This window comes from Onychomys torridus, chromosome 4 (assembly GCF_903995425.1).
Source record: "Onychomys torridus chromosome 4, mOncTor1.1, whole genome shotgun sequence".
Lineage (NCBI taxonomy): Eukaryota > Metazoa > Chordata > Mammalia > Rodentia > Cricetidae > Onychomys > Onychomys torridus.
Genome location: NC_050446.1, coordinates 45,660,201 through 45,686,199, shown reverse-complemented (window position 1 = coordinate 45,686,199; position 25,999 = coordinate 45,660,201). Strand labels below are relative to the sequence as shown.

General features: G+C 43.0%; 1 protein-coding gene across 1 annotated transcript in view; it reads right to left on the bottom strand.

Moving 5' to 3' along the window:
- Nucleotides 1-22,231, bottom strand: part of Cers6 (ceramide synthase 6) — a 276,983-nt gene extending 254,752 nt beyond the window's left edge. Inside the window, exon 1 of the mRNA XM_036184679.1 lies at nt 21,859-22,231. Coding sequence (XP_036040572.1) covers nt 21,859-22,028 — 170 coding nt within the window. The 5' untranslated portion in view covers nt 22,029-22,231. The remainder of the gene's footprint in view (nt 1-21,858) is intronic.
- Nucleotides 22,232-25,999: the final 3,768 nt, after the last annotated feature.

The window sequence follows — 25,999 nt, the reverse complement described above, 5'->3', positions numbered from 1 at the left end:
ACATCTGGTGAGGATCAATCTTCTGGAAGTCCCAAAGCAGTGCATGGCACCCCAAGGCAAAGACAGAGTAGATGCATGGTGTGTCTCTTTTCATTTCTCTTTTATAAAATCACCAAGATTCAGTTATCACTGTTCTACTCTAATGATCTCAGACAGAGGTGTGTGTGTAATCACTTCACACAGCCCTGCCAATAAACACTACAGATCCTGTCTCCACAACTCTTATTACCCCACTCTGAAGATTGAATGTCAACACATGAACCCTAAATGACATCCAATGAACTAAAAACATATCCAATTAAAATAATTTGAGGATCTCTAAACATTGTGAAATGTCTTTAGACATACTTAAAACTTCAGCATAAATTTAAGTTATATCATTTTTCTAAAGGGAAATAACTTCTAAGTCAAAACTGGCTTGGGTACTGTCTTAGTTAGGGTTACTATTACTGTGATAAAACACCATAACCAAAGCAGTTGGGAAGGAAAGCATTTATTTGATTTATGCTTCCATATCACTGCTCATCACTGAAGGAAGTCAGGACCAGAACTCAAACAGGGCAGGAACCTGGAGGCAGGATTTGAGGCAGAGGCCATGGAGGGGCACTGCTTACTGATTAGCACCATATGGCTTGCCCAGCCTGCTTTGTTTTAGAAGCTAGAACCACTGGCCCAGGATGGTCCCATGCACAATGGGCTGAGCACCCCCCTCCCCATCAATCATGAATTAAAAGAAAATGCCTCAGAGACGTGCCTACAGCCTTTATAAGGCATTTTCTCAATTAAGACTCCCTCCTCTCTGGTGACTGACGCTTGTATCAAGTTGACATAAAACAAGTCAGGAAAGGTAGAGTTTCATATTCATCGAGACCCAAGAAGATAACCTTTGTATTGATACAGAAATAACTTAGTATTATTGGGTCAATAAGTAAACCTGTACTTGAAGGAAACATGGGTCAACTTGGCCATGGCTTCAATGTAACGAACGCCTATTTAAGTCACATAGCAGATTTAAGGCTTCCTTTCTTTACTAAACCCCAAACAAAATGAGTTGTAGAATAAGAAAGTAAAGCTATGGGCGTTGGAGAGTCCTGTGATTCACTAAAGGCCATGTTCAGACATGGAGTCAATGAAGATTGGTCAGCATTCACCCAGTCATTCCTTTATTCACTTCACACATGGTTCACACCTCAACAATCGACAACAGCTGATCAGATCTTACCAGGAAATGAAAAATCCGGGCAAAAGAGTCAGGTGCAAAGTCAACTGGCTGCCCACAGGTTACAAGCATTGTTCTTTCATTGCTGCTGTGTGTGAGTATGCATGCCCCTGCTCATAGACCAGAGGAGGTCATCTCCATCTTCATCCCTTGAGACAGGGTCTCTCACTGAACCTGGGACCCAACTTTTTTCTCATAGCTAGGCCTCTAAGCCCCATGGATTCTCCAGTCTGTCTCCCCAGGCTAGGATTACAGGCTTGAGTGACGACACCCAGGTTTCATGTCTGAACTCAGACCCTCACTTTTGTGCAGCAGGAGCTCTTACTCAATGAACCATCTCCTCAGTACCAACTATCCCTCCTTCTAACCACAAGATGTTCAAAGATCCTCAAAACAAGTATTGTTGTAGAAGTTCAATACAGATCAGTGCTCAGCATCTGCTTAAGTGACATGTGCTTCTGACATGGCATGAGCTATCCATTATTCCTGTCTTCATGATACCTGCACTTCCTTGCCTAAGATTTCTAGCTGCAATTTACAGTTCCTTTGGCTTGCCTGCAGGGCGGTCTTAGCATTTCACTTTTACTCTGATTTGGATTTATATTTACTGTTTGGCATGACTTCTCCCAATCCTCACTTCTCACCCTGAAGTTAGTGGTTCACACCCCAGTTGAAGTTGTGCTGGTGTGTCAAGAAGAGACTATCTCTCTGGGGAGAAAAAAAAAAAGACTCAGAAAACAGAAGATCAAAAGCGAAATGTTCCTCAAGCTCATGAATCCCTTATCCTGTGCAGACATCAGTCTGCAGGTACCATGGTGACTCTGGATAGTCTGCCTTAGCAAACATGATCTGAAAAGGTAAATAAAGAAGATGTTCTGGAGGCAAATAGCTGTTTCTGATCCTAACACTCCCACTAATATCACACAACTGTGTGGGTCTTGGTTGATCCAATAATCCTCAAGATCTGTTTCCTCGTCTGTAAAATCAAGCAATTTTCTAAGTTCTCTTCCAGCATTAAAATTCTTTTACTGTAGTCTGCAGAACAGTCAAATGAATTCCCAGGTACATCTAAGGGCTTAAAATACCACCTACAGCTACTCACACCATCTCTCCCTTCCATTAGAATCAACACTTGAAATTACACACTCTATGTCAAAACCACAGAAGACAGCCTATAAACTTATACTCCAACATACATGAAAAAATAATTTAGAGGCCCTGTTGATGGCTAATGAAAGCATTATGAAAAGAGTTGTGCATATCAACTTCTTCAAGTTTAGGGAAGCAGAACCCTTCAGCTGAGTACCTACTGTTGGCCAGAGACTACATTACTTCTAGCCTCTCTCTGGAGTTCAGTATGTCTTTATCTATCAGGGTCAGGGGGCTTCTTTCATCTGCTCAGCATCACAGCTCTAACATGGGGCAGTATCAGAATTTGAACACAAAAACCCAACTCTGTATGGCTTATTAATGAGGTCTAGCAGGGACATATCCTACCTCAGTCTGGGTACTCGGAACAACACTCAAGCCACCTCCTATGCCATAAGCAGGCCCCAGAATGTCCTATTGTAAGGAGTCATGTTTATATCCTACTCTTCCCTGAAACTAGTGAGAAGTAATTCCCATAGGCATGTCTTCAATTTTATGGTTTCTTTCTTTTTTGAAGATTTAGGAAGAGATTTATCCCCTGGGAACTGGTCCTAGTGTTAGTATCAATTATGCAGAGCAGATACATCCCCTATTGGTGCAATGTACCCTCTGTACACTCATTCATGGTCAGTGCTTAGCAGGTTCAAAGCCCAACTTCTGTCCATTCTTGGTATAAGCTTGAAAAGCCCAGTGATGATGCTAGCTAGGGCTTTTCCTCAGTTAGATGAAGCATAACATACAGGGGTGCTGATGCAGGGGAAGTTGGCCACTTAAAGTTACAAATATGCATACCTACAAGCACATGTACTGAGTATATCTAAAAATGTCATTAGAAATAAAACTTTATTTGTGACTACCATTTGAAGCTGGTAAATATAAAAAATATAAATCAAGTAAAATGGAGATTAATTAAATGGAGACTATTAAAAAAAAACTGTCTTCAAGGGGTTAAGAGAAATTATCATTACCAGACAGAAAAATATACTGTCTGATATGTTACTTTAAAAAGTAAAGAAGCAGTGGAAATTCAGAGTATGATAGAAGTTGGACTTCAAACCACAGGGGAAATGCAATGTAAGAGACTGTTAAGACACTGTCTAGCCAATTAGGAGAAGAAAACTAAATGTAGAGTTCTCACTTCTGACATTAAAATTAATGTTCTCCTTTCTTGCACTGAAATTAATTTAACATAGATCAAGGAATTTTATATATATATATATATATATATATATATATATATATATATATATGAGAGAGAGATACATATAGATATAGATAGAGAGAGAGAGTGAGTCATGTGATACTAGAAGAGAGAATTTTTATTTGATTTAATGAATAAAATCACTATAAAGAGAAAAACAAGAGACAACTCTAAAAAGGCAAAACAAGGAAACCTAAGTGACATCCCAAATTGGGGCAGTTGGAAAGCTGACAGGTGGGAAGCCTCTGATTAAGCTACATGGCACGTAAGCCTGGCCAGCCGGGGAGGGACAGGAAGATGAGGAGCAGTGCTAACTCAGCCACTGCAGCTTTCACTGTGAATACATCAAGAGCGGGGGACACCGGTGGTGACTAAGAGATGCAGAGGAACTCTCTGATGGGGATTACTGAAAGCGCTCTCGTAAAGATAAGACAGAAGAGACTGTCTCACCTCCCCTCTCTCCTTCCCTCCCCTTCTTTCTCCTTCCCTGTCTCCCCATCAGTAAGAATACGGCCATGTGCAAACAGTAAGAGTTCTGCTGTACACCAGATCTTCCAGTATTTTGACCTCATAGTTCCCAGCCTCAGAACTATGGAAATGGTTTAAATCACATTATTATGGTTTATTTTTACATCTTAAGTTGATAAAAATGCTTGAATATGTATAGAAGAAATTCTAAGGCTGTGTCTGAGGATAGTGCTTCATGTCAATCATTTGCCTACCCTCTTGTTTTATTGACAGGCACTTTTTTTTATGAGACGCATGCTATGATGGGTAATGATGACTGTCAACATGACAGGATCAAGAATGACCTTCAACACAAACTTCTCAGCAAGTGTCTGAGGGAATTTCCAGACTGGATTAGTTGAAATGGTCAGAGACACACCCTAAATGCAGGTAACACATTCCCTGGAGTGAGGGTAGGGAGTGCCAGGCTTGACTAAAATAGAAAAAGAGGGCTGAGCATGAGCACTCCCCTCTTTGCTTCCCAGCTATGGGTACCACGGGACCAGCTATCTCTAGCTCCTGCTGCTATTCCTTCCCTGTCAGGATGGACCATGCCCTCAACTACGAGCCAAAAGAAACCCATCCTTGGGAAGTTCCTTGTGTTGGGTATTTTGTCACCACAAGAAAACCAAGTAACATTCATACATGGATCCTTTCCTCACCAGGTACCTTCTGAGGAAGTGTACTGGGCTAGGTGATGACCCAGGATAGGAAAGAGGGCTCCAGGGCAGACGCCAGTTCATGGAACAGTTAGAAGTTGTGCCTCTTAGTCACTTTTCTATGGCCATGATACAACACCACAACCAAGGCTAAACTGACTGGCTTAAGTTTCAGAAGGTCAGAGTCCATGATGCTGGATCAAAGGAATAGCTGAGAACTCACATCTTGATCCACAACCACTAGGCAGAGAGAAAGAGAGCTAACCAGCCATGACATGAGTCTTTTGAAACCTCAAAGCCTACCAACAGTGACGCACCTTCTAATCCTTCCCAAACATTTCCACCAACTAGTGACCAAGAATTCAAATATATGAGCCTATGGGAGCCATTCTTGTTCAAAATTACCACATTGTGATTTTTCTGTCCAATAATTGGTTTAAGCAAGTTATAACTAACCTCTTATACTACACATTCTTTCTATACCTGAGAAATTAAATAATAATAACACAACTTGATTTTAGTGTGAAATCAGAACCCTGAAACCTCACAATTACTTATTTAACAAATAATATACCATATACTTAAAATTGTTCTAACCTCTTGTCTTAGGTTTACTTAGCTAACAGGAATAGTGAGTCCAAACAATAAGGTAGCTACTACTTATAAATGTTGGTTTTTCTAGTTCAAAACCTTAGCCACACTTTCCACAAAACACCCAGAAAAATATTGCATATTATAAACAATTTGTCATTAGACTTTCACTTCTAGCCTTATATATTTTATACAGCCATAAAATTTAATCAGAGTTTAAATGCATATTCTTACTTTTCCTAATAATTTTACCAAATCCATAAGCAGTAAGTAAGGTTTCTAGAGTTTTAAAGCTATCCATCCATCCCCAAGGGAAAAAAACAAAAATATGCTACAATATAAAACTCATCTTCAAACATTGACTTTTAATAAGCCACCCTGGGATATCTTTATTTTTTAGAGATAAATGTATGTTCAAGGATGCAAGGGCAATGTTTCATAATAGCTACAATTTACTTCACATACTAGATGGGAAAATGATAAAATATTAGCAATCATTGAATGTAAGAAGTATAAAAATGAATGTGTCTGACATTAGATTTTAGCTTTTCTCCACATTTGAACAATTTCATACAGATCTAAAAACCTCAATACACAGCAGAAGAACCAAATGTTTAGCTAAGCAGAAAGGCATGATGACATGATGAGGCTGGGAGGTCATTTTCCTTATAGGTTACAGCAGTTTGTCAAAACTACATCAAATCCAGCAAGGCAGAAGGCATATGAGGATTGGGTTTCCCCACACAGTGCTGAGAGGGAGCACAAATTGGTACACTGTTTCTTGAAAGGCCCTGGCAACATTAGCAATTTTAGCTTTGCATGTTCTCTGACACAGCAATTTTACCTCTGTGTGCTGGTTTGGAGATGGCTCCTCAGTACAAGCAAGCCGATATATAATAATAAAGTCCTAACATTGTTTCTGAAAACATTTGTAGAGTGTCTGAATGAACCATGAAACTGGCACACAATGAAATACTACATCAGAATAAAAAGATTACCATTGTTCTGTACTTGGCAGCATTGGAAAATGCTCAAGACATGATGCTAAGTGGGGAAGACAGGCTGTTTATGGCAGAATTCAAAGTTTGTCATTCATGTTTTCAATCAATTTCATATCTTCTACCTAAGTAAATGAACTGAAAGGATTCTAGAAGGATACAGTCACATTAATTTCTAATACTGGTCACATCAAGGGCAAGAACTGAGGGAACAATGAAAATCGGAACTTGGTCTTGTTTTCTTTCTATATGGAGTTTCTCAATGAGATTAGAGATACATAAACATTTTAAACAATGTTGAAAGGCATTATTATTTTAAGGATTCAAATGTTAATATTCAAATATCAATATCTGGAAGCATTATTAATCATTATAGACACTTGCTATCATTTGAATTGAAAATATAGCAGAAGATAGGATGGGTAACTTTTCCTTTCTCTCTTTTTTTGGGGGGGAGGAGTGGTTTTTGAGATATGGTTCTCTGTGTATCCTTGGCCATGCTGGAACTCACCTTCTAGACCAGGCTGCCCTTGAACTACAGACATCCACCTGCATCTGCCTCCCAAGTGCTGGTATTAAAGGCGTGCACCACCACTGCCTGGCAACTTTCTTAAATAAGAAAAACTGAAAAAAATTAATGTTTTTAACTGGAGTATAATTCTTAAATGCAATACAGTATAGTCTTCAGCATTTTATTTTCACATAAATGTTTCAATAAACATATTCAGAATACAAGTCCCAGGCTTATGGTTGCTTTGAGAGACTTATTTCACATGAGGAATTGCATGATCCCGAAGCATGTCAACACACACGTCCTTTGCTACCATTCTTAATGCCTTAGCTTTTGTTTTGTTTTGTTTTTCTAAGAAATGATTTGCAGACACAGTACTTTTATCTCTTTAATAATGCCTTGTAAAGTGTTCTCACTAAACAAGAAAGAATTAAATACAGAGATCATTCCAGAAATGCACAATCGGTCAAAATACAGAGAAACACACACACACACACACACACGCACACACACGCACGCACACACACACGCACGCACGCACACACACACCCCTAAAGAAAAGAAAAGAAGACTCAGTTTTGACTGGTCGCATGGACCAGAGCCCACATTGACCTTCACTGGAAACCAACGGCTTTGAGTAGAATCCTGAGTCTTACTGTATTAGGCTTTACATCTTCACACTGGAATTTATTTTTCCTTAATTTAAAAAAACTAAATCAATACTAGCAAGAGGATGCTTACAAGAAAGGATGCTAACAATGCCTGTCACTTGATCTGTCTAACAAGTTAAACACATGGTAGATTCACCGAGTGGTGATTCAGTCATCTCACTCGGGCATACCTTTGAGCATAGTTCTGTATGTGTCCAGTTCCTATAGACCGAAACAGTATCCTACAACTGTCTGTTGAATAAGTGGTAACTACCCAACTGAGAGCGGAGGATTACATAACGCAAAATACACACTGGGGTAAACCGGGGTTGGTAGACCCAGGGTTCCACTAAGCTTTGGCCCACGTCAGAGTTCAATGCCCGAGTTCAAGGCTTTGGCACACACTGAAAATCAACAAAATTAACGTCCTCTTTCTCACTTCCTTTCTTGCTCTGAGTCTCACTTTCTCTGGATCTGAGCACTGGCCCCACTGGCAAATATAAGCACGTCTCCTGTTACAGTTTGAAGTCCACCCCCATACACTCTTCACCTTTGCAGCTCCCATTCAGAATAGCACCCTCACTCTTAGGTGGACTTTAAAAATGGGCCAAATTAACCAAGTGCATCCAATTGAGCAACACTTCAGACAATATGGCAGGCTTAGAGTTCCTTGGATTATCTGACTGCTGAGTAAAGGTTTAGACACCAGCTGAAGTTGTGGGACGGGAACTGACGGAAAGAAGGGCCACCAGGTTCACTTCCGCTTCCAAAGCAACATTTATCTGTCTCGTCTTCGACTCTGAAAAGGGAGAAAACTGTTTGCCAAGCAGAAATCCGTCACTTCAAAATTGTTGAAAACCATCAAGTGCATTTCTTTTTTTTTTTTTTTTAATCAGAAAGAAAGTCACAAACCATGAAGTTATCTGAAAATACTAGAACATTTATTCCATGATGTCCGTTACACTTTCTAAACATTAAAATAAATTAATGTTGAAGTTAGCAGGAGTTGCGCTGAAAGCCCCACTATAGTAACTCACCTCCTGAGTCGGCTGGCCCCACTCCTCATGGCCCCAGCAAACGTTGAGTAATGGCAGATCAACTAGGACACAGGGCTGAGGGCCAGAAGGTGACCTGAGACCCGTCACAACCAGTTCCACACACCCCAAACACTTTAGATTTAATGGCGTGGTAGATTTTAAGCAAGAAGGGAATTCAGATTTAGAATTGCAAGAGAGTGGGATCCAGCTGTCAAGAGGAAGGGGCAAACCCCAAGCTATTGGCCACTAGCTGCCCTCCAGTCTGTCCTACATGGCTTGACCCTGTGCCCATGAGGACAGCTGAGGTGGAGCAGAAGGGGCTGCCAGCAGGGAGCCCACTTCCTACTTAGAGAGCTACAGCTGAAGTCTATCTCGGAGGGAGGCAACCTCAGCATGGCTGGAATCTCCTGCACTTCCCTTCTTAAACTCGAAGTCATAGCCAGTTTGTTTCTGGAGTCTGGTTTCTCAAGTAGACACAGGTACGTCACCTCAGCGAAAGCCAGAGTCATGCTCTGTAAAGCTCAACAGAATCAGACTCAGAAAACATATGGGCCACGAAAGTGCTTGCCAGCCTGCCCCTGCCTCAGCCAGAACAGCTGGTGGACAATCGCCACCTGTGGGTCTATTTTTGGGCACTCTCTCATTCCCTTTACAAGCCACAAGCAGCCAGTTGAGTGTGGCTGCCGAACAAACCGCTTAACAAAAAAAAAGATGGAAGTTACCATGGTGAAAGCAGGAGAAAACAGCCAAGCACATGGTTTCGGTGGCATGGGGTCAATATGTGGGAAGAAGCCAGGATGCAGAGAACTGACCCTGTGCACCTGAAGCAGAAGTTCTGTTCTCCGGAGCCACAACCCACACTTAATGGGAAGCCTTCTGACACCCTTCATTAAAATAATTTTTTTTTAAACATCACAGATCATGACACCTGGGTGAGCAGGCCACATAACTCAATCACCAAGGAGTCTCATTTCTACGCACACTCTGGGCCTCTATAGGACGAGGCAGTACTATTGTTTTTACAGTGTAAATGCCCCACCGCTGGCTGGGATGCACGCGTGCTTAGTGGGGTGAGGAATAAGGTAGGACTTGAGTCTAGTTCTCCCTGCACTGAAGGCCACCCCACAAGAGCACTGCCTGCAGATCTACTAAGGCTCTACCAAGACCTGAGTGCTAGAGTCCCTCTATGGCTCTAGGCTCCACCATCATGATCTGTCCATCAAAAGAGAGGTAACGCTTTTCATAACTGCCGTTATTTCTCGAAGCGTGGCCTTCAGATTACGGGTGTCCCATACAATGTATGACAGTGTTGTCAGGGGGCACTGAGCTCTTGAAGGGTTTCTTATCACCTTAACATATTTGTGTTTAGATTGGCTTCACTGAGTGTATAACAACTCTGAGTCCATTTTATTGTTTTGCTTTTTTGTTGTCATTGTTGTTTTAAATCGTCTACAAATACTATACTGTCTTTACTGCAGGCAAGCTGTCAGCACCCCCTCACCTCGGTGCCCCACTTCTGTGTGACCCACGGAGACTGAACTAGTTCTGAATGAGTAATAAGTTTCAACTTCCTTCAAAGCAGAGAGGGCATGATTCTGCTGAACTATGGCTAAGGCAATTTTTGGATCTGCCATTGAAAAAATTGTGGTTTCATCTCTGTCTCACTTCCTCATTGAAGAGACAACCCACCACAGATACTGTATTTAATCACCCTAAAACACCCTCTGTCTGTGCCTTTTTTTAAGAAGTAGCAGATTTAAAGAATTATTTACATGGCTAGATATTTACAAATTACATTTAAATTATGGCAAGCTGGAAAAATACCCATGGCCTTGTATCTCTGGAGTCAGGTTTGGTTACACATACACACACACACACACCCACACACACACATACACACACATGCAAATGTTGGGGTCCACATCTGTTTCTCCAAAAGAAAAGAAGCAAATGTACTCTTTCCAACCTATATTGAATGCTTGTGTTTTTTATAAGTATGATCTCAATGGTACAAGAATGAAATCTTTTTAATTTTAATTTTTTTAATTGTGTGCATGCGAGCGAGTTTGTGTACTGAGTATAGTGCCTGAGAGACCAGAGGGGGCGCCAGATACACTGTAGCTACAGTTCCAGGCCACTGTGAGCCACCAGCTTGGGTGCTGGGAACAGAACTTCCTTTCTCTCCAAGAGCAGTACACACTCTTAACTGCTAAGCCATCTCTCCAGCCCTATTTCTTTTCCTCTTCAGCATCAAAAAGAAGTAATCCACAAGACCTCAAATCTGAAAGAAATCAGAAAATATCAGTCTCACTGCTTTCCTATTTCTGGGAAGCGTTAGTAGAAGAAAAGTGTCTCTGAGCTATCTGATTATTAATGCCCAAGCCCATCAATCTGTATTACAGAATATGAAGTAGAAAAGGCCCCATTCTTCATGAAACTGTTAGGATTGTTTTCTGACAGCTACCCCTGGAACAGTCAGAATCTTCCCAGAAGACTCTTCCTAAGACTCCTTCCCTAAGGAAGAAGAAGAAAGAGAATAGGGAATGTATAATTCAATGAGAGTACAGACAGCCCTGCCTAGATAAGAGTAGGTCTGTCCAGGAAGAGGGCCTGTGTGTGTGTTCATCATGCACAGTGAGGTCAGCACAGTGAGATGTCTAGAAATCAGAGCTCCACTGCACCCCAGAAAGTGAATGAGAGGAGACATGTGTGCATGGCCAAAATAAACCTGCAGAGAGAGTAGCCACTTTCAGCGAGCCAGGCAATCTCATTGCAGCCTCATACTCATCCCATCCACTTTAAGAAGAAACTGTGTTTGAAGGGGTTAATTGGCTTACAGGCCTGTAACTAGTAAGTGGCAGAGCCAGAATAGGGTTTTTTATCTTTAATCAATATGAATGCCAATTTTTATGTTTGCCATTACCAACCCATTTCCCCTGAGACTGCAGGCAATCAAATAGAAACTTAAGGATTCAACCAGGGCTGGGAGGGACCGGGATCCCTGCACCGAGCCTCCCTCCACAAATAGAAATGGAGTTTCCTCAGAAAATTCTAGAGAAAGACTTCTCCAGGAGCTCTAGCCAAAGGTACAGGATCCAGAGATCCAGGTTTGATGTGGCTCATAACTGCCCATCACATCTTCAAAACACATCACTTTTGAGTAACCAAACAGTCCTTGGTGTACAATAGTTGAGGGAGGGGAGTGTCTGCATCCTCCTCCCTAAGGCACATCGCTTCAAGTCCTAACACTCTAAAGATTGACTCAACAGAACAAGGAACTTCCAGTTCTAGGGTCAAATATATAAATGGGTCTTACAGCCTGCCCCGTAGTGCCCTTGCTCCATGCCCCCTGACCACAATATCAGTTAGAGTGGACACAATGTGTGCTTTAGAACCAGTTCTTAATTGGGTCCCCCTTCAATCTATTTTCCCATGAAGTCTTCCAGTTACTACAAAGCAGCCACATACACACACTTGTTTTCTTCAGTTGATGACAATGAATTCCAGGGAATTCACTCCACGGCTACATAGTGGGTAAAGGAGTGTCCAGACTTAAATCCAAGCTGTATAAATATTTTTCTGCTATCTATCTGCTCTCCTCTTAAGTCTAGTTATGGTTACCCATTTCTAATGAAGTTCAGGAAACATACAAAACTAACAATTCCAATTCCTCATCCCCATCAAGCCTGCTGATGCTCCTGAAGATAATGCCCATGAACACACAAAACCATTTCTCTCATAATCTCTACAATGCCAAAGTGACTGATTGTTTCTTTCTCCATTTTCCTACACTCAAGCTATTGTGTCAAAATTGCCACTCTGCTTAAATGGTCAAGTCACTTTATTCCACTTTGAAATGGTGATCTATTAAAACAAGATCTGTAGAGCCACTCAGCCTAGCTGGCAGTGTTCTCTGGTCCTGGCCTAACAGCCCCGCGTAAGATTCTGGGATGGTTTTTCATGTTCCCTCCCTACTTTAAATGATCCCTCTCCCTCCTCTCAAGAATTCCTTGTGCCCCCTGTGCCTCTAAACCGTCTTCACTAATGGGAAGGAGAGGAGAGAGGAGAGGGAGGGAGGGAGGGAGGGAGGGAGGGAGGGAGGGAGGGAGGGAGGGAGGCGGTGGGGAGGAAGGGGGAGAGGGGGGGGAGGGAGGGAAAGGCATAGAAGAAAATAAAGAAACCCTGCTTTCAGGCAGCCTCAGGGAAGCAGGAATAGCTTGTAACCTGAACACCTCACAGATAAGATGTGACATTTATGCAGACAATGGCAAGTCCCAGCAAATGCTAGTCCTAGGTCACTGTGCAAAAGAGATCACCTAGTAAAGGAATGTCTCCCTCTAGTAATTAAAAACCACTTGACTATTTCCACCACACCCCACAGTTCAATCCTGACACACACTAGCACTCTGAAAGAGGTCTATTCTGAAAGCCATTAGGGGGAAATTTTTTCTTTTTAAAATATTGCAAATATTCTCATAGATGAAGAAAGTAGAGTTTTGTACAATGACTAAACATTCTAATAAATTTTCAAAACAACCACTCAGTAATGTGTCTATTAAAACATCCAAGCCTATACAATATACAGATTTCATAAAAAAATTATATTCACATATTCCAATGTCCTACCCACTTGCTTACAAGTGAAATGTGACACTGGATAGTAAGAGGCAGGAGAATCAAATCTGACCCCATCCCTCCCAAATCTCCCACAGAGCCATCAGTAGCCAAGGCCACATGGCTCAGGAGAATGCTACCCTTTTATCCTGGCCTGTTTTAAATGAATCCTGTGCCGTGGTGATGATACATTTTCTATAATCCTGGGACACTGGGGAACCACACACTGTGCTCTTCTAGAAACCTGCACTCCCTCTCTGGGGAACCACACACTGAGTTCTAGAACCCTGAGGTCCCTCTCTGGGGAACCACACACTGAGTTCTTCTAGACCCTGCACTCCCTCTTTGGGGAACCACACACTGAGTTCTAGAACCCTGAGGTTCCTCTCTGGGGAACCACACACTGAGTTCTCCTAGAACCCTGAGGTCCCTCTCTGGGGAACCACATACTATGCTTTTCCAGAGGCTTGCACTCCCCTCTCTGCCATGCTGATTAGCAAACTGACTTGCCAGGCTTGGTGGTGCAGGTCTTTAATCCTAGCACTTGGGAGGCAGAGGCAAGTGGATCTCTGAGGGTTCGAGGCCAACCTGACCTACATTGTGAGTTCTAAGAGCCCAGAGCTACACAGTGAGATCTTGACTCCAAATTAATTAAATTGACTTGAGGCAAGCTCTTCAGTGCAAGTGTCTCCCACGAAAACTCAGTAAGCTCCAGTGTCCTCTGGATCTCGATGAGTTGCCTCCCTCCCCACTTCTAACCACGCTAGCCAGACAATTCCAGAGAGAAGAGGACCAATCATTGGCCTGAAGATAACTATGCATTTTAAACAACTTAGCCCTACTTGAGGGAACTGACACCAAGAGGAGTGAATGTGTGTTTCACCCAGAAAGATGCCAGGCCAGAGCACTGAAGAGGCTTATTTCTAGTGAGGGATTCTTTTTTAAAGTCACTGAATTTTCTATTTTTTCCTTATTGTAGTAAAATGCATTTAACATAGAAGGTCCAATCTTGCCATTTTGAAAGTATGAAATTCCTTTTTACTGCTATGATCTAAATGTGTGTGGCTCCCTTCTCCAAATTCATATACTGAAACCAAATTAACAATATGATGGCATCAGGTGAAACTGAAAACATCCCATTGGATATGAGTTAGTATCTTGTAGTTTAGGTGTGTATTTTTCTATGGGCTGATTTATTATCATTTTTTTAAAGATTTATTTTTACTACTTTCAATTATGTATGTAGATGTGAATATAGGTGCTGGTGGAGGCCAGAGGCAATGGAGTCTCTGGAGCATAAGTTACAGTCTGCTCTGGGCCCCTGACATGAGTGCTGGCAACCATACTCAGGTCCTCTGCCATAGCAGTCCATAACAGCAGAGCCCTTTAGTACTTTTTTTTTAATCAAAAGTTCAGAATTATAGTATAAATTAATTTGGGCACCATCTCCAAATGTCCCTTCGCAAAAAAAGCTATGCATCTTTCTGGTTCTGCCCTTGTCTCAACCCTGACTCTCCATCTCATGCAGGAGGCAGAAAGAAATAGAAGAGTATAAACATGACCAGACACAGACCAAGAGGAGGAAGAAGAGCAGGAGGAGAGCAGGAGCACTATGAGGTAGATTACCATTTCTCTGCCAAAATTTAATAATGCCTGACTTCAGGAAACACAAAGTGCAAGCAACTGATCAATGTTTGAAATGAGTAAATTCTGGGTAGGTTTGCACAATTCACATTCAACAGAAAAAGTATCTTCAAGTCCCCTATGAAATCTGCACTCTGCCAAGGACTTCCAAGGATCATTGTCTTTCTAGACAACTCTCTGGCAACTTGCATCTATCAAGATCGCTAGAGTAGTTGTTCTTGGGACTTAGGAATGTAACTTCTAGAAAGAATGCCTTTATGAAATCAATAGGAAGTAAAAGATGAATCTACAAGAACTAGAGAACTGCCTCTAAACCCAACAAAATTGATCCATACCACCGGAGAATTATGTAATGAGTGAAGCTAGTCTAAGTAGGTTTAATTACAAAAGGAGTGTTCAAATTTATATTACCAAATGGCGAAAAGCTGTATATAGAAACCATGTGTGTGTGTGTGTGTGTGTGTGTGTGTGTATGTGTGCACATGTGTGTCCATGTGTGTGACTTCATACTATTTGTTTTCAATGAGACCACTGAGTTTATTCAATCAAGAAACTCACATTGGTTTTTTTTTTTTAAGTTGCATAAAGTTAGCTGTGATTCCCTAATTCTCAATCCTTACTTTCAATTGTAAAACTGGGTAAAAGTTAGCATCCAGTTTACATGGGCTTGGAAGATGATTAAATGAAGTAAATCCACAGAGTCATAAACTCATTAGAGCATAAATATGACTTGGTACGATTATCTTCAAAATGGAAAAAGCTCCTCATTAACAATGGCCATCACTGTCATAGTCCAACCCCAATAAACGATGAGCACGGTCGCAGCCTCTCACACTCGAAACCTAGGCCCTCAATCGTCTGCGGCATCACAAAGGAGACACACCCCCAACGCACTGTGAAAATGCCCAATCTGTTCAATCATGCTATAGAATAAGTGGCTGGAGCAGCTAATAAAGATTTCGTATCAGGAAAGGGTGACTTCAGATAAAGTTAATGACATCACGGTTTGTTTTGGGGTTTTGAGACAGGCTCTTTATGTAGCCCAGGCTAGCCTCAAGCTCCTGATTCCCCACCACTGCTTCTTGAATGCTGGGATTATGGGTGTACACCACTATCCCTAGCATGAAGTCATTTTGAAGGAGAGAGAAGATACAGAATAAAATCTGTTGAATAAAAGTCATGGAGGTATTACTAACAGGTGTGCTGTAAGGAGGCTTGTGTGCTTAACTTTAAACAACAAAGAGAAAAGGAAGGTGACCCAAGAATACTGTCAAACCAAGTCTGTAACCCCAATATCCTGAGACAGAAGTATTTAAGAAGTGACCCCCAGATGATGGAGGGAGGGAACAATATAAATTTTTTGAGAGGTTTTACTTTGCAAGCAATTAACGAACAACTGCTTCAGAAAATCTGGTTTTGTCTGGTCATGGGGAGAGAAATGTAAACTTGAAGCTTTTGGCATGTAGTGAGAGTGCTCACACCCTGATTCCAGCACTTGCCAACAAGGCTCAGTCAGGTGGCTTAAAGAAGACATGGCGAGGTCTGGCAAGGCTGTGCCAGAAATTTAGCTGAAACCCATTTCCTTTCAGCTATCCTTCTCTGGTACAAACAACTACTTCTGAACTACTCTATAAGCTAGCAACCCCAGAGAAAACTACTCAGCCCTCCCTCCATGGGGACCAGAGAGCCTCACAGAAAAGCCCTTCGTGGAGTCAGGGTACTAATGTCATAACGTGTAATGTCATTAAGTCATTTGTAATAGCATTAAGTTTTCTCACAGACTTCCCCTACAGTACAGCCGTGTTCATTAAGAACGGAATCATACCTTTCACCCCCAAGTCAACTTGTTAAATTGCTAAGACAAATCTTTTATTTTGCTGAATGGAAAAGCTGTACTAAACTTCTTCAAATAACACTGTCCATTTTACTTGCTTAACCACAAAATACCCATGGTCATACATTTTTCCCCACCTGGGTGAAAAACCACAAACAAGAAGCTACTTGTGTGAGAACCCGACCCTTGTCTCTTATGTGGCACAGCAGGTGTTCACAGGTTCCATCTCCATAACACCTTTGTCTAATAAGCTAAATAAGGCACAGTTTTAGAGTTTCATATATAATACTGAGTTCCCACAGAGAAAACGCTCATGTGGAAGTTATTTCACTCTTCTGTCTGAGGACACCTGCCTTTTCATTCAAGGGTACAATACAACAGTATCCTTCAGGCCTGGACTTTCTCGGTTCCTGTATTTTCTCATGGTACCTTCCCTCACTCCCCCAGCACATCACTCCAGTCCCTTGATTTCATTTTCGCTATCCCTCACTGCTCAGGTGTCCCAAGGCAGAGTCAGGACATAGCTGTAAGGAAAGGGAGGCTAGCTAGACATTACCCTTGACAGAAGTAAGGCAAGTGTCCCTGACCGGAAGAGAGAGTCATTCTGGGGCTGAACACTACTCACTGGACTGGTGTCAGCTCCTGAGGGATGGCACTCCTCATGTGGTGTGGCACTGAGAACCACCCTGTCAGCACTGAGCTACTGCGGCTTTCTCACTCTGTCAGATGTCAGCTCAACTCTGGAGTCCGACAAAAAGATGTCTGAAGAAATCAAACAGCTGTTTTCTCTGTGGAAGCCTCCTTTTGGGTTAGCCAGGAATATCGTAACGTTTCACAACACAAGTGGTAACACCCTGAAGGATTCTTTTTTGTCTCCAAACACAATTTAAAAATACTTTTTAAAAAGAAGCAAAATGAATTGACTGGAGTATTTCTATGGAAACAACAATAAAACCACCTTTATTCTGAGAAGGCTTATTTGTGCTTGCCAAACCATGATGATTAGCCTTCCTCAGAATGTCATGAGATAATAATTAACAATCTTCATACAGGAGATTCACAAGAATCAGAGATTTGGAAGGAAAAGCACCTTGAACCCTGTGCTTGCTAGGCAAAGTAGTAAGGTAAGGCCCTACTACCCCGCTTCTACCTACTCCGTCCTTTTTATATCCGGGAAACTCAGTATGGAGCTAGCAGGGTCATTACAACTGCCGCATTGTGACTGGTAAAGCCAAATTCATCCAGTTAATTCATCAACAGGTGGATGGAGAAAGGAGCTATACACACAAAACAGCTATATATACAAACCGGAACACTCTTTCTTCAACCTTTAGGAAGAGTCTTTCACTTGCAATAGATGAAGTGAAACAAGCCAGGTCTTTAGAGCATAAATACCATATGCGCGCGCACACACACACACACACACACACACACACACACACACCTTCCAACCTAACACAATCACTCTCCTATAAGTAGAGAGCAGAATGGTAGTTACCAGAGGCTCCAGGATACAAGATAATAGAGACAGAGGTCAAGGTGGGCCAAGTTTAGAGGAATGTCTTTCATAGATCTATTACCTAGGAAGGCAAGTGTGTCAAACAATATAGTGTGCCCCGCTTAAAAGTTCCCAAGAATAAATATTCACATGAGGAAAAAAAATAAAAATTTCTCAGGTGATATATGTTTATTCATGTGATGTAATTTTTATTACACACGGCACTCCACAAATACACCTGTTTTCAGTTCATGTGGAAATAATAAAAATAAAAGATTTTTATTCCATAAGTAGCAGGAAGTATCTTTAAAAAAAAATCCTTGACTTGCAATGGTCATTTGCTTTTGAGAAATAAACAGACCATGATATGGGCACAGCTTGATGTACATGCTGACTAGGACACGGTAAAGTTGCCTTTCTTAAGAATAATTCCAAGAAGTTTTATTTCCCAACCCGAGTTCAACTGAACTTTAGTTCTGTTACTGATGAATACCACAGCAAAACTCCCAAGAGACAGAGTTTTTCTGTGTAGCTCTGGCTGTCCTAGAATTCAATTTGTAGACCAGGCTGGCCTCAAACTCACAGAGATCCACCTGCCTCCGCCTCCTAAGTGCTGGGATTATAGAAGGTATGCGCCACCACCGCCCGGCTTCAAAGCACATTTTTAAAAAATGAAGTTGGAAGAAGCATTTGTTACAATTTCCAGGGACTGTCTGCAGAGCCTAAAGAAGCATTAAATCAAGAAATGGAGCAGATGACAATTCTACATTATTAAATATGTTTTCTGTCATCAAATCACCAACATAATATAATGGAAGATATCAGAATTTTCATTCTAAGAGAAGCTACTTATCTGTTTTGTTTTGTTTTGTTTAAGAGTTTTACTCTGTTAACCAGGTAGTGAGTACACTGACTCATTCCATTTCTCCCCAGGGCAAATGGGAGTACTGTTACTAAGAGCTGGGAGATTTGGGCATTTCACAGACTCCAGTCAGTGACCTTAGGCTGCTCTATTTTTAACCAGCCATGCTGGGCTACCATATTGTTCTCCATATGCTGTTGCAAAATGACACGCCCTGGCCACCAGTGCTTCCTCTATCACACCCCAACAGTGGCAGGGGAAACAAAAAACAAGGAGTTATTCAATTGACAAGACCCAACTTAGTCAATTCATTAGTGCTTTCCTGTTGGAAGAGTAACATGTTAAGATTAAAGAGTATACACTCAAGTTTGTTGATTTTGTTTCTGCAAAAGCATTACTGGCTTTAATAGAAGATAAAGATCTTGAATAATCACTGATCTTCTGATATGTTCTCGATTTCGAAATAAATGACAAAGCACTGATTCTTGGAGGAATTATCTCTATTGTAGTGGGATTCATTAATGTTAGCCATTCCAGAACACTACAAGGAAAAAGCTTCATGTGCATCATGTCAAAGGGTGCCTAGCATGAGCTGTATCTTTGATAACAATATGGGCTGGCTCCGTTACATTGACTCAAGCCCTTGGTGGACACTAACAAGATGACTACCAGAGGCTAATAGCAGACTGTATACTTGGGTTTGACAAAAACCTCCAAATGCAGAACCTCTAACTCAGGATACAATTACTCTCTGACTTTTAGAGGACCGAGCCTGAATAGTTAGACACAGCTGTCTCCACTATAGGAAGAAGAAACACAGCAGTTATTCTCCACCAAGTCAGCAGCAGCCCACTGTACAGGTATGGCAGTGTGTTATTATTTTGAACATTAATCATAAATCCATTAAATGTCTTCTACTCATATCAGTGGCCTTGAGAAAACTCACTCTCCCTCACACACACAGCACACTCACTCACACAGACATATGTCATAATTGGCAGTTGAAGGTTGCGGACCCTTTTGTATAAACTCTTAAATCAAGTTATGAGATTATACTAGGAAGAAAAAAGTATTTCTGCAAAAAGAAAACCGAACCTTCAGTCTTTAGATATTACATCACTGGTGTGTGTGTGTGTGTGTGTGTGTGTGTGTGTGTGTGTGGTCAGACAAAGAAAGCCAAGTGCAAACCAAGCTATTTTCATCGTTAATATTTTTTCAGCCTACTGAAGAGCCTGGAATCAGAATGGAAAAGAATGCTGGGGAAATGCAGCCTTCGCATATGGTTCATCAGCTGCCATGCTTTCTGTTCTCCAAGATATACAACTTGAGATTTCCTTTGAAGTAGCTACCCAAATGCAGACAGATTTTATGGGGTGTCATCCAGCAACTGTGTGGAGCCCTTCCAGTGTGCCATCCCAGGCAGCACCCTGCTCTTATTCCTGAAAGTCGGCTCATCTTTGCAGAGATAGCAAGGCTAGACTTCTGTAAGTAAACATTTGCAGCCTTCAAACACACCCGGTTTTTCACAGTGCGTTTCAGCGCGGGATAGGATCAATGACATATCTGCACTGGATTCCAATCGTTTTAAAATAGAAGGACTGTCCTTTGTGCAAGACAATTTCAGCTCCGCAACAGCTGATTTAGTTCACAAGCAACAATACTGCCCATTGAAAAATGCACACTCCTTAAAACAAATCATACTTTTTTGTTCCCAGGAAGCTTTGTTGCTATGTGCAGCAACAAAAGACACAAAAGATACATTCTGACATCCCCAATAATGGTTTTAGGCAAACTAAGAGTAAACAAGATAACAGCAGCAGCCTGAGCAACAGCCAAGGTGAGCCGGAGGTAGGGAAGGGAGGTTGGAGTGGAAATGGGTATTTGTGATCTAAGAAATTCAGGCTTCACTGATGAATGGGGGTGGGAGGAGGAAAGAGGAAGGCGATTTTTTTTTTTTCAGTTAAAAGAAGTGTGTGGTGCCGATTTTGTTTCACGAGTGAGTGTTGAATGCACAGCAAGGCAAAATCTAGTTTCGTGACTTAAGGCTGACTCAATGAAGTAACCTAAGTTTTGTGTGCGGATACAAGGGCGAGATCTAATCAAATTGAGGACTCATACCAAAAATTTCGTGACAATTCTTTCAACATTTCAAGAGTTTTCCGGTACCAGCAAGAAGCTTATGATTAGTCACGGGGTCCTACTATCGATTTCAAATGACCATTTTGTATGATGGGTACCGGTCCTGTTCTGTCCTCTTTTAAAGAAACCATTAACAATCCGGAGTGCTGTCGTCACCCATTTCCTACAACTGAGGGCCCAAAACGGTGTCACGGATGGAAGCCAGGAAACAAGTAGAAGCCAAAGGTCCGGGCAAATTCTTCTGCAGCGCGGCCCCGTCTCCCGCGTGCGTGCGGGAGTGGAAGAGCTGGAAGTGTGTGCGCTCCTCCTCCCTCCGGGCCGCGCGTCCCCATCGTTCCAGGATGTCAAGTGGGTGGCGGCTAGCCTCGGAGGAGAAGCCCAGCCTGGAAGCGCCAAGTGCTACTCTGATGGAGACGGCCGAGTCCCCGCTCAGCGGTTCCCCGTGGCCGGCCGCCGCTCACCTTTGTTCGCCGGCCCTCTCTAGGAGGAGGAAGCCGGGGAAGGAGGAGCGCGGGCGGCGACCCAGCTCCCCGCGGCCCCTTCGCCGCGCCCCGGAGGAAATCCTCGGCCGAGTCGGACCCTCTCTAGCTCCCCGCAGGCCAGCCCGGCCGAGGGATCGGGGACCCCGCGGTGAACACAAAGGTTGGGAGGTGTGAGCCCGAGCGCGGGGGCGTGCGCCACGGAGCAGGCGAGTGTGCACGCGTGTGAGTGTGTGCAGGAGAGCAGGCGCTCCGGCCCTTCTTACCTCTCAAAGATGAGCCGCACCATGAAGATGCAGAAGGCCAGGGGGAAGGCGAGGTAAAGGTCCTCCGCCTGCGGGAAGGTGGCTTCCTCCGTGTTCTTCAGGTCTGCCCAGGTGACATTGTGCGGAAGCCAAAACCGCTCGTTCCAGAACCAGGCTAAGATCCCTGCCATCTTGCTTTGTCCACTCCTGGGTCGCGGCTCCCGCGCTCCTCCGAGCTCTCTGCAGCGCAGGGCGCCCGCCGGGGATGCGCGCTGGGCTGGCCCCGAGCCTGTGCGGCCGCCGCTCCCGCCTGTCGCCGCCTCCTCCGCGGCCGCTGCGCTCCCAGGCTCAAGGCTGGCTCCGCTCTTCTCCTCCTTCTGGCCGCGCTGGGAATGGGGCCGCCTTGCCTGTCACGTGGCAGCCTGGCCGCACGCCCTGATTGGCTGGTGCTCGCGTCAAACAGCGAGACACACGCGGCCGGCTCGCCCACGCCCTGAAAGCTGCGGGCCACGCTCGGGCTCTGGACCCGCACCTGGTGCGCGTCCTGCACCTCTGTCCCAGCCCGGAGTTGGATCGCACACGGTCGGACCGCCAGCTCCTGCCCGGTTGCGGTTTGCGATCTCGTCCTCTTCCCGTGAGCACAGAGGCGAAGAGGAGGCTGGCAGGGGCCGAGCTTCCAGCCCTACACCGAGAGAGAGCCGCTGAAGAAGAAGTAGGGGGCGCAAAGGAGGAAGGAGTGGGAGGGGAAGGATCATCCTCTTCAGTGCGAAGAAAATCAGGAACTGGGGCGGGATAGTTTGGCAAGAGACTTCTGCCTCCCACCCAAGCCTCCTCTCCCCACCCCCATTGACCTTCCTGCCACGTTTTACACTGCAGCTTCTCATTGAGCCGGCTGATTTTGATTTATGAAATAGCAGGAGAAATTAGTAATTTGTGATTAATTAATTGCTTAATGATGGGGGTGATAATAGTAGCTGATAACAGCAGCGTTATGTGAAACTACTCCACTCACCTGCAAATACAGCGGGAACCACTTTTTGACTTGGTGGGTAATGGGGGGTAGTATTTATTCCCCCCCCCCACTTTAAACCAAACCCTCAAGGCCTACGCTGTTGCCTCCAAATTCTCACCTCCTATTCTTTGTCTAGCTTCCATTCATGCCTTCTTCACCCTCTGAAATTACTCAAGGTCAGCTGTGATTGCAAAGGTCAGTTCTTGCCATAGTTCAGGCTGCTTGAGGATATGGCTCAACCAATGAAAATGTATTGCTCATACTCCCAGAGACAAAGTCCAAAGCCAAGGCTCTAGTGAATCCAGTATGCCGTAAAAGCACACTTCCGGAACTCTTTCTGACAGGTGGTTTGTCTTCTCAAAGAATCTCTTGTTGCAGAGGCTGGAAGAATGCACCCTTGTATTTATCATCTTACAAGGGCACTAACCCTATCCCCAAGCTTTCACCCTCATAAGCTAATTACATCCCACAGGCTCTCTCCAAATGCCAATGCATTGAATTTTGGGAGAACACAAACATACAGACCATAGCAGTTATCTTTGGGTGGCCAAAGTACTAATCTCCCCTCCAGACCTTTCCTTCCTGTGGTCATGGCTCAAGCCAAAAGGAAGAAGTCACTTTTTCCCTTCCCCCTTGGTGACATACCTCCTTTCTAAGATCACAAACTCTGCCCAAGTCATTTAAAAACCATAGTCTTCCATCCTCTGCCGCCTGTTTGGCTGCCATCTGATCTAAACAGCCAGCCTTTCACACAACCACCGAACTCCCAATTCTGTCTGTGTTCCTCTGCTGTCTGCTCTCGACTATAGTGATCAAGTTGTACTTTGTGTCACACAATTCCAGTACTTAAACCTGATTCATCTTTGTTCTTTCCCAAGTAGAAGTCAAAGACATTATAATTTCATAAGACATTTGGCTCTTTGATCTTATGTGTTCTCCCTCTGTGTGGCCATCATGGTTCCCTGTTCTTCATGGAATGTAGCACCCATGCCCTCACACTTCGTGTGCTGTGTGCATTTTTTCTGTTCCTGGAATATCTTTCCCAAAATATCTGTCTTCTCTTTCCTTCACTTTATTCTGGATAAATCCTTCCCTTTGCCATCCAAGTTAATGTACGACCCTTAATCCCAAAGCCACCATCACCATCAACACAACACATAACACCATTGCTACCTTGTCTCTAAAATGTAAGCTTCAAAAGTTTAAAATATCTATCAGCCAGGTGGTGGTGGTGGTGCATGCCTTTAAACCCAGCACTCAGGAGGCAGAGGCAGGTGAATCTCTGAGTTTGAGACCAGCCTGATCTTTAGATAGATGAGTTCCAGGACAGCTGAGGCTACACAGAGAAACAAGGTCCCCCCAAAACCAAATATCTATCTATATCTCTGTATCTTTATAGATAAATATAGATGTATAGATAGATATCTAGATATAGTCTGTTTTATTAAATGTTGTAGTTTCAAATTTTGAAGAAAGTACCTAGTACATAGAGGACTCATTAAACTATTGACTTAATGAATCAATGTTACTCTCTCTCCCTCCCCCAAGAGGAGATATATTTGGGTGAAGATAATATTTGAATAATTAAATTCAGTGTCCATGTATCTTTGTTACAATCATGTGAAGCACAAGGTGGGCACAAAGAAAGAGATTGTCCACTTCTGGTAGAAGAAGGGAGATATCATTGAAGTGGGTCTTTTTTGGAGAGGAGAAATCACCATCCGTATTCTGGAACATGTGTGAGCAGCTTTGCAACTCACCCCCTTGGGTTTCTTCTGTCTGTCCCACTCTCCTGTGTCCAGTTTCCTGCTTCTCTCAAGCTGCATTTGTACAAGACAAACTAGGAAGAGAACAAAAGATCAAAAGATCAAAAAACTTCTCTCTCACCCATCACCTTTGAGAACATGGTGGGATTTGAAGAGTATTGTAGAAGGTGGCTTTTGTCAGGCAGTTCTAGAAGGAGGACTTAGTACTTGTCAGGATCTTGGATGAGTTGATTAGTCTCTACAAGCACACCATGTCCTCCTTTGTGGGCTGCATAAGGATGGCATCTGTCTTACCTCTAGTCATTATCATGAAGTTAACATGAGATTAGATATGCAAATGAGCCTATGACAGTTCTTCACCTTCGTGCCCATATACAGAGATGCAAAGACCTGTTTTGCTTGTCTAGCATATCTCCCACAAGAAATGGCTCCATCATACTACCTATCATTCAAATAATTACTCTGAAAGCACAGTAGAGTGAACTATCATTTCTTATCTGACCATATTTTGGTTAATTTGGGAGTGGCTTATGATGGCAGTAGAGGGTCTTCTTCACATAATGAAGCCTACTTTGTAAACACTTGGATTCCAACTCAGAGAATATTGTCTACCATACTTCATTGTAGAGCTGGAAAAAAACAAAAGCTAGTCTGCCACAGAGAGCAAAGTCAGACTCGGACAGTTAAGTAAAAAAAAATCTTAGACACAGAGTGTCTTGTCAGCATTTAGCTTCAGGTCCCACACAGTAAAAGAGTATTGATTGCCTTCTCATCTTTAAATTCCAAGGAGCAGTTTAACTTTGTGGAAAATTTCCCTATCTGGTTATATTACTGTAATTTTAATTCAGGAGTCTCATTATCCAAGACAGTACTCCAGGAGCACTTGCCAAACTCTTAAGACTCCAGGGAAAGTTAGGAGAGGCAGCACCTTCCAGGAATGCCACTTCATATCTTTACAATAAGGACTTCTAATTGTTACCCTGGGAAACCAAAATGCAATGGACAACTCACACAAATACATGGCTCAGGGAGAAAATGAACAGTTGGTTGGTAAGCTGAAGAAACTAGAAAAAAGTTGAGGGGTAGGGGCATAAAATGCCTGAACTACAATTAGGAAACAGCTCTGTAGTCTGAATATGAAGTAGGGTACTAGAATACACCTGCTTTTCCAGGCAACTGGAAACTATCAACACAGCTAAGCCAGTTTTCTCATCCTCAGGTGCACACCCACATCTTAGCTCTTCCGTGTGCCTTCAAGTTCACGTATAAGGATTCTCTACTTCTTGGGAGAAAGAGAACAGCCAGAAGTTTCCATGATTTCCCACTATGAGTTTGTGTGACACAAGATTGTAGTGCTTGTTCTACAGAAAGAACACACAGATCA